The 10,120-nt window shown below is 38.5% G+C and overlaps 2 protein-coding genes across 2 annotated transcripts in view; both read left to right on the top strand.

The window, feature by feature from the left end:
- NEBL (nebulette) overlaps positions 1-10,120 on the top strand; it is a 370,552-nt gene that overhangs the window by 36,560 nt on the left and 323,872 nt on the right. The gene's annotated exons all lie outside the window — the stretch shown is intronic.
- LOC102773143 (chromosome unknown open reading frame, human C10orf113) lies at positions 6,092-6,459 on the top strand. Its single transcript, XM_015561455.1, is given in 3 exon segments — positions 6,092-6,175; positions 6,177-6,223; positions 6,225-6,459. Coding segments are annotated over 3 exon segments (366 nt in total).

Genomic DNA, 10,120 nt, shown 5'->3' with positions numbered 1-10,120 from the left:
TCCCCCCCCCCAAACCCACTAGGGCTAAAACTAGGATGTAGCTTTATTGAGATGGGAGAAATAAGATCTTAATATAGCCCCTTGGGAGAATAAGGATGGGGAAACACCAGATAAAGAGGTTAAGGGAGGACGGGCTGTCCTGTTGGCAGTGGCCCTGTGGCCTCACCTCACCCAGTGGTTCTACTCTTTTATTAGCTTAGAGAGAAACCCTAGTATTCTTTCTGAAGTCAGTTTGGAAGAGGAAAATGTGTTTTCTTGAGTGAGGAATGTCCTGAGGGTGGAGTTCAGGCTGCTTTGCTCTCAGCTTGGGCTCTGGGATGAAACAGGGCCTGGAGACACAGCTCTGTTTGAACTAAAATGACTCACAAGGGGTGTCCAAGGAGAAATGAATGAGCACACTGGAACCTGGACAAGTGTTGCCTTCAATCAAGGGTGGACTGGGAAAATAGCAAGATGAATAAACCAAAAAATAAAAGGTATCAAATATTACACATTAAATTTTTTTCAATTACAGTTCATGTTCAGTATTACATTAGTTTAGGGGTACAGCATAATGGTTAGACATTTATATAACTTATGAACTGATCTCCCCCCCATAAGTCTAGTACCCATCTGACACCATACATAGTTGTGACAATAGTATTGACTATAATCCGTATGCTGTACTTTACATCCTCATGAAAAAAGCTATCAAATATTGAAGTGTGTGTTTATAGATAAGAAACAGAGTCTGAAAGGAATTCTTAAGAGGAATTCTGAAACCCTTAAGCAGCATTGTAGAATCAGAGTAGCTTCCTGTCCAGGTGACAGGGGGATGGTATGCTTCTGGGTGAATGGGTCCTGGTGTTTGTTAAAACAGTGTCAGAACTCATACTGAATTCCATTCCAGAAGTTTTCCCATCTAATTATATTTTGCATATGCAAATATTAAAAGTAATTTGCAGTTGCTAAACACATACTAATTTTTGGGATAGTTGTGAAGGTAGGAAGGAAGGTGTTCCAGAAGTTTTCCAACGGATGGGAAGTTACCTTTGAATGGAAACTTGTCCACACTTGGATAATTAGAGATTGACAGTAAAAAGGAAAGCCCGTGAAGAGGGACTTACAGTTGCTTATGATGTGAGTTTACATGGATTGAATGGGGGTCTCCTACAATTTATGGAACATGTAAGAAATTCCTGAAAAAAATCGCAACTGAGGGAATTAATTCTGCTCTCTCACCCTAGCATTTGCAAAGTATTTCTAGCACTGTTGCTAAAAGAAAAACATGATAAAGAATACTTTGCCCTTATAAAGCAGCCTTGAGTCTAAGAGCATTACTCGAGAAAATTCAAGACTGATTTTTTTTTGTGTAGCATGGAAATTTGACACCTGTTTAGAATTTGTTTTAGGAAAACTTGCAAGTCTGTGGAAAACAAAACAAAGAGTGACTTGTACACAGGACAGAGATGAACATTAGCATCAAGTGGTTCCTAGCTTGGGGCTCTGGACATGAGGACATCACCTGGAAAAATCAGAGATGTCATGGTAAACCACATCACCCACGCAGGCTCATCTGTATTTCTTTGAAAACTATAGCCCTAGGATTAATATAATGGATCTTTATATAGTAAAGCTAATGTGTACTGGGTGCTCACAAGGGGCCATGTATGTTTGAGTTCTTTGACTCATATCCTTGCAACTCTCTGAAGATACTGTTTTTTTTTTTTCTCTCCCTCCCAATTTTAAGATAAGGAGAATCTGAGTACAGACTTGAGAATAACTTGACTCAAAGTCACACAGCCTTGTCAGGAGTAGAATTGAGTTAGACTCTAGCTTCAGAACTTGTGCTCTTCACCACTGCCTTGTGTACTGCCTCCCCAGTGATTTCATTTTGTTAAAATAAAAGAATGCCTGCTTCTCTTATCTTGAAGCTGTGATTAGTACTTAGGTAAATGATGCGAGGGCTGCAGTCGCACAAACAGATTGAAAGTCACAAAAAGAAAGCTGGTGAAAGATTGAAGTAGAACTCCTCTTTCATATCATATAAAATTATTAACTCAAAATGGATCAAGGACTCAAATCTAAGAGCTAAAAGTTATAAAACTCTTAGAAGAAAAGAGGCATAAATCTTTGTGACCTTGGGTTAGGTGGTGGCTCTATATCAGTGATGGCGAATCTTTTGAGCTCAGCGTGTCAGCATTTTGAAAAACCCTAACTTAACTCTGGTGCCGTGTCACATCTAGAAATATTTTGATATTTGCAACCATAGTAAAACAAAGACTTATATTTTTGATATTTATTTTATATATTTAAATGCCATTTAACAAAGAAAAATCGACCAAAAAAATGAGTTCGTGTGTTACCTCTGACACGCGTGTCATAGGTTCGCCATCACTGCTCTATATTCTATGACACTAAAAGCATAAGCAACAGAAGAAAAAAGAAATTGAACTTCATCAAAACTTAAAAACTTTTGTGCTTCAAAGGACATTCTCAAAATGTAAAAAAACAATCCACAAAATGTGAGAAACTATTTGCAAATCACATAAAAGACTTGTATCCAACATATAAAGAACTGTTACAACTCAATAATTAAAAGACAAATAACCCCATTAAAAGTGGGCAAAAGTTTTGAAAAGACATTTGTCCAAAGAAGACATACAAAGGGCCAATAATCATATGACAAGAGTCTTTAGGGAAATGCAAATTAAAACCACAATGAGATACCACTTTATACCCACTGAAATTTACATGGTAAAAAAGGTGGACAATAACAAGTGTTGGCGAGGATGCAGAGAAATTAATTAGAACCCCCAAACGTTGCTGGTGGGCCAGTAAAATGGTTTGACAGTTGGAAAACAGTCTGACAGTTCCTTAAAAAGTTAAACGTAGAGTTAGCATGATCCAATAGTTCTACTCCTTGGTATATATTCAAGAGAATTGAAAGTTTACACCCACAAAAACTTGTATGTGAATGTTCATAGCAGCATTATTCATAATAGCCAAAAAAGTGGAAACAGTCCATTAAAAGAATCCACCAAAAAGTGGAAATGTCCAGCAACCGATGAATAGATAACAAAATATGGTTTATCTGTACAGTGGAACATTATTCAGCCCTAAAAAGAAATGAAGTACTGTTGCATGATATAACATGATGAACCTTGAAAACATTAAGCTGCACGAAAGAAACCAGACACCAAAGACCACATGTAGGATTCCATTTATATGAAATGTCCAGGACAAGGCAAATTCATAGAGACTGACTGGTACTTGCCATGGGCTTTCTGGAAAAGGGGAGAATGGAGAGTGACTCCTAATGGGAACAGGATTTCTCTTTGGGGTGATGGAAATGTTCTGGTATTATATACCAGTGATGATTGTACAACCATGAGAATATACTAAAACCCACTGAATTCTACACTCTGAAAAGGTAAATTTTATAGTTTTGAAATTGTACCTCAGTTTATAAATACAACCCCTCCCCCCCAACAAACAAACAAAAAAGCTATATCTGCACTTCTGGGAAAAGTAGAAAACAAAGTTAGTATTGACCATTCAAAAAAATACAACAGCAGGAAATTCACCAACTTCATTTTGAGAACCAAGGGAAACTGGGATCCAGCTCCTCCCAAATGAGCTACTGCTTCTTTTTTTTTGGAAAATTTTAAAAATTTATATTGTTCAAAGTATTACATATGTCCTCTTCTTTCCTCCTTTGATCCCCTACACCCAGCATCCAATGTAATTTAACATTTTATCCAAAAAGTGAGAATATCAGTGTCCATTTTATATCTTTTTTTAATAAGATAGATAAATATATCTCATATTTTTTAAGCAAAAAATAGTTTCAATGACTAACCTTATACAGAAGATTCTCCTAGTCTGGCCTCTCTTAATTAATGCCCTCTATACATTAAAAAGTGAAACATTGAATTTGGGCATTCCCCATGATTTACTGAGGTTTTTGCCAGGACAGTTGTTATTAAACTGTTCTTTTCTTACTGAATTGAAATAACACGTTTAGCATATGAACTTGAGCTTCTTTTTCCCCCTCTTTTTCTGCTTCTCGCTCCCTGTCTCAAACTTAGCAGTTGGAAGAAATGACTGGTTCGGTGGGGAGGAAAAAAAGATGGCACTTCTGTTTCAATCTCAAGGTCATGATCTGTCAAACACTCCAGAGGTTCCAAATGTATTACAAAACAACAATATTTTGCAATGTTGACCCTCTCCACACTTCCCTTATTAGTTTTGTGCTGTGCTGTGCTTTTCTATGGCTGGGTTGGTGTGTGTGTGTGTGTGTGTGTGTGTGTGTGTGTGTGTGTGTTGTGTTTAGTTTGATTTTGTTACTTCTGCTTATTTATTTATTTTGACAGAGAGAATCCTCATTGTGAGCAGAGCACAGCCCTACAGCCCACTGAGACCTAACTGTGGAGGATACATGCTGTCATTGTTTCGGAAACTTTGTTTCTAGTTAATATGCATGGGGCTCCTCTGATATTGGGCTCAACCCAACATCAACCTTAATCCCAGCGTATCCTCCTTTCATGCTGTTCATTAAAGATTGGGTGTGTGTGTCAAGTGGGGCTTTGAGGACCAGCTTTTTAAAAACATTGAGATAGAGTTGATTCAGCATTGTATTAGTTTCAGGTATGCAACAAGAATGATTTGATATACATATATATTGCACAGTGATCACCACAATAAGTTTAGTAACTATCACACATAGTTGCCCTTTTTTTCTTGTGATGATTATTTTTTTCTCTGACACACAGTCCATAGTCACAATGCATTCTCTAACAAGGATATTTTTAAAAATAGTTGGTCAAATTAGGAACCAAGCAAAGTATATTCATTGACTTGGCTGTTTTATCTATTAAGTATTTTTACATCTATGATTGCACCTCTCTCCCCCTTTTTAAGTTCCTTTATTTGTTATAGAAACCAGGTTACTTACCCTATAGATTGCCCCACATTTTGGGTTTGGCTGATTGCTTCTTTGTATTGTCATTTAACTTGTGCCTCTTTTCCTGTATTTGCTGTAAACTCATAGAGCAAGAGACTTCATTAGATTCTGGTTCAACTTTTATTTATATTTGTCCTGGCAAGACCACTTCATAGGTGGTACTGCACACTTCTTATTGCATCATCTTAGGAAGGACGTAATGTGTGATTGACCAGTTTCAGTGGTGTTAAGATTGATGAGAAAATTTAGCTGTGTGCCTGATCCATGCTTTATAAATTTCCCAGTGCACCTTTCATTTAATGGGTTTTGCAACTACTGGTCTTACTTAGGAATTGCAAAATGGAAATTTTCTAATTCCATCATTATTTCTGCATTTATTCTTTGGGTTTTTTTTATGTGGATGAATTGTCCATCATCAATTATTTGGTCACCCCGAAATAAATTTGAAAAGGAAAAGCAGTGTATGTTCTTTTGTCTTACATTTATTTATCAATTTTCAGAATAATGAATTGGGGTCTTTGCAACTTCTAATGGTGCTCACCATGAGCTGTTCACTACTGCTTTAGGGGTGGAGGTGGAAGGACATCTCATCAACCCACTATAAACCTATGGACTTTGTAGATTTGATATGTTTGAACCGGCCATCCTTTTTGATATTCCAATTGTCCCATCTCTGGCCAGTGGAGGCTCATTCTAATTGGCTTGTATGTCTTGTTGATACTACCCTGTTAGTCTGAGCCATTAACTTCTGATCTTTAAGAATTCTTTTAGTTTTAGCTTCCCTTTCAGAGAAAAGAGGCTGTGTTCTAATTCTAGAATAAAATCTCATACTAAAAATACGCTATTTTGATTTTTCTCTTTTGAGCTTACACATTTGGTGAATTAATGATTGGAAAATATGAAGTATTTTTGTTTCTTTACCTCTGACAAGTGCCATTGTGGTTTTGGGTACTTCTACACTCTAAGTCAGGTAGCTAAATAGAAAATAAACAAATGCTAGCAACATTTCTATATTGTGTCATGAGTCTTACCAAGGAAGTCCCCGATTTTGAATATGGGTTGGTTTCAAAATATACCAGCATTATGGTGGTTATTATTCCAAATGTGATTTTTTTTTACCTTTTATGTGGGCACCAGGTAGGAAGAATGAATAGCTGCATTTCATCCCGTAGCCCTGGTGAGGCAGAACAGGGAGTGAAGGAGGGCCTGAGGCCCCCCAGTGAGCTGTTCAGGGAAGTGCAGAAGGCTGCAAATCTGGCCAAGACTTGCCAGTTGGCTGTAGAGTCAGCGTCAGTCCCTAAAAGCCAGGAGTGGGAGCGGCCATCCTGGCAGCGCCTGAGCCAGGTCCAGGCAAGTGGGCCAAGTCCCTGAGCCTGTCCCTGGGACCAGAAGGCATAGCCAGAGGGAAGCATGGATTTAAATTCCAGGGCATACGACTAGAGCTCATCATATCCAAGGAGAAGGAGCTGATAATGACTGTTTATAAGTGCTTGAAGCACACTGTCTCATGCTGAATCATATGTGATAGCATTTAAGGAGGGCCTGCTTGTTGTTTCTGTGCCCTGTGGAGCACATGTGACTTCAAAGGCAACTCTGTGGGGCGCAGGGAGAGAGGAGCATGCTTTTATTTTGAATTTTGGCACAAATCCTCCAAACTATTTTTGATGGCCAGGAAACAAAACTCACATTTCCTCTAAATTCATTTGCATTTAGCAGATCCACCTTTGTTTTTCTACCATAACAGTTTCCACTTCTTCAACCCGTGTGTCCTTCCTACCTTGAGCTTTATTTTGTAGGAAAAAGGCAAGGGTGACACTAGATGATTGTCAAACAGCCTCCAATAGCCCAATTCATTAATTGTCCCCTCCCCGACTTCTCCTTTCTTCCCATTATAATGTGTCCTCAGAATTTAAAACAGCCATAAGGCTGTTTAAGACCACGAAACACCCTTTTAATGGGAATCTTATGTTGTAAAAAGGAGCTCCTGGTTTCACTTCAGTCTGATGGGACCCCTCGGTGATGAGCGAATATAGTTTCAACTTAATGCGTGTGCACAGTGGCTGTGTGTGTGTGTGTGTGTGTGTGTGTGTATGTGTAAGCTCCTAGAGACCCCAAGATTCCATCCATTAATCATAGAAATTAGAGACATGATGGTTGTTTTCAGTGGTTCCCCCTCTCCAGCACAAGACGGTTCCTCTGGCTTGCTTTTGGGGTGAGTTTCCTTTGGCCTCTTTGCCCTGCCTTCTGATACAGGCTATGCTGTTTTTACTTCTTTTGCCCTATTTATTTTTGATCATTTTAATTACTTTTTTCCAAACCCTGTATTCCTTATGCTGTTTGATACTTTGAATCCTGATATGGTTGGTGGTAGTTCTGCCTAACATAGCACCATCCTAATGAGCCCAAGATGGGTGTTCTGTTGCCATGAGGGTCTTGTGATGTCTCAGGCAAAAACTTGCTCTCTCTGTAGGATCTTATCACTCCTACTGTGGGGAAAGGGCCTGGTCTGATTATTACATGTCAGCAGAAGGAGGGCAAGATATTACTAGCTTCGATAACTTTGATATTATATCTTTTTCTTTTATCCCGGAATTAATAACTCATAACTCATTCTTTTCTCTAATTTTTGTTAGTAATGTTGCCTTAAATTTTAAAGAACAGTAACACAGTATTGATAATAAGTATATTAATATTCTAAAAGATTGGCTCCTATCACCCTTCACCCTCCATCAAAATAGACTCTTCCCTGAAGAGTTGAGTTTTTTTTTTAAAAATATATTTTTATTGATTTTTTACAGAGAGGAAGGGAGAGAGATCGAGAGTCAGAAACATCGATGAGAGAGAAACATCGATCAGCTGCCTCCTGCACATCCCCCACTGGGGAAGTGCCCGCAACCCAGGCACATGCCCCTGACTGGAATCGAACCTGGGACCCTTCAGTCCGCAGGCCGACGCTCTATCCACTGAGCCAAACCGGTTTCGGCAAGAGTTGAGTTTTGAGTAGGATGAATTTATGTTGGCCTAGTAAGTAATGTTATGATCTAAAAGCATTTGTCAAAGGGCCAAGTGTATAAGTTATTCTATGGAATTCTATAAATACTAAGAAGTGTTTTAGTTATTTGCACATATTCTGTGTGCACAAAATTTCATAAAATGGTGCTAGTGCAAACACACACACACACACACACACACACACACACACACACACGGATTAACCTCAAAGAGCTTACTGGTATATTTTAGTATAGATTCATAAACAAAAATTCATGAGACATTTATTGGGTAACAAAGGCAAACTTAAACCTAAATGTTAAATTGGTGGAGGCTGGATAATTTGGTTGTGTGTGTGTGTGTGTGTGTGTGTGTGTGTGTTGGTGGTGGGGGTCGGGGGTGAGATGGGGAGAAGGAGAACTTTAGGCAGAGAAATAGCACTGGTATGTCTAGAAAAAAGACCAAGTGGTAAGCCTTATATGGACCACTGGGAGGGACAGGATGACTTGATTAGAGGGCTTAAGTGCACAAAAGGTTTAGTGAGTGTTTACTAACAGTTGCAGTGTATGAATGAAGTTGATGATGGAGAACTTAAATAATGTGAAGTTCCATCTACAGACATGAAGTAGCAATTAGACTCAAACCATATTGTTACTAGTTTAAGAAGTCTAGGCTGTTTGCCATAGTTGAAAGAGCACTATGAAATCATAGCAGATACAGTGGAGTAACCTAAAATAATTCAAAGAACATATTTATCTTTGACCTTGCACAAGATGATTATACTAATGTAAGATCTATAAGAGTGAGGGCCTTGTCTCATTTAGCTTTACATCTCCCAAGAGGTGCATCTTAGCACAGTATTATGTACATGGTGGATTTTATTGATTGATTGTGTTAATCTTCACCTGGGGATGTTTCTTCCATTGATTTTTAGAGAGAATGGGAGGGAGGGGGGGAGATGGAGATGGAGAGAGGGAGAGAGAGAGAGAGAGAGAAAGAGAGAGAGAGAGAGAGAGAAAGAGAGAGAGAAAGAGAGAGAAAGAAAAAGATCAATGGGAGAGACACACCGAATAGCTGCCTCCTGTAAGTGCCCCAAACTTGGGCCAGGTATCAAACTTGCAACTCAGGTGTGTGCCCTTGACTGGGAATCGAACCCAAGACCTCGTCAGTGTGTGGGCATATGTTCTTACCATGAAGCACACTGGCCAGGGCTACGTGGTGGCTTTTAAATAGTTTTCATTGATTGAATGAATGAATTTAGTGTGAAGAACACCCTCTGGTGTTGGCCTCAAAGAGGCATTGTTAAGCCATGATCCCTTAGGAGGTGGGCTCATTGTCCAGGGAATGTGTTATGCATCAGTGAAGTCCACTGTTACTATGTTTTTCAGAAATATTTTTAGGTTATTATTATAACCAGCCAAAATGATTTTGTCAACTATCTTCTATGATTCCAGCACTATAGAAGGTATTGTGCGACTTGATTCTTGGCATTACAGAAACTATGTTAAGAGTATTCATTGGGGGAAAATTAGAAAATCAAAAGACAATATCTGAGGCAGAAGTACTGGAGGGAGTATAAGTGGGTATTTCAACTGCTGCCCTTCATTTCTCTTTTGCTTAGAAAATTGATCTGTGTCATATTTTTAACTCATATCTACTGATGACTCAAACTGATATTTGTTCTAGATCTCATACCTGGACACTGAACATTCCTCCATTATCTTAAGCTTCATATCTATAAACCTAACCAGATTAACTCAATTTTCCTTTTTGTCTATTACAGCACTGTTCTAATCACAATCATGCATTATTTCTATATATCTTTATTACCTTATGTTTATTAGTTGCCATTGCTACTCTTTTTGGATTGTGGGTAGATCAAGATAATAAAAGAGATGTTTAGCCATGTGAGTCCAATGTGCAGAGCAAATGTGGTGGGAGAAGGAAATAGAGTGATGCTCTTGGGACTCTGATGGAAGACACAAATGATAGAATTTTGACTTAAGGGTACTGAGAAAGTTCTGTTTCGGGTCAAGTGATACAGTGGGAGAAACCTCCATGTCCCTTGGCCTGAAACATACCTTACCTGTTAGCTTTCTTAATATTGGTATATCAGTTTTGGTAAACAGAAATTTATTTTAAACATTTTACAAAAGCTTAGTATTGAAAGGATGCCTATTATTA

The sequence above is a fragment of the Myotis davidii genome, unplaced genomic scaffold, assembly GCF_000327345.1.
Source record: "Myotis davidii unplaced genomic scaffold, ASM32734v1 scaffold376, whole genome shotgun sequence".
Taxonomy (NCBI): domain Eukaryota; kingdom Metazoa; phylum Chordata; class Mammalia; order Chiroptera; family Vespertilionidae; genus Myotis; species Myotis davidii.
The sequence above is the reverse complement of the archived record's forward strand: the minus strand, read 5'-3'. Positions and strand labels throughout refer to the sequence as shown.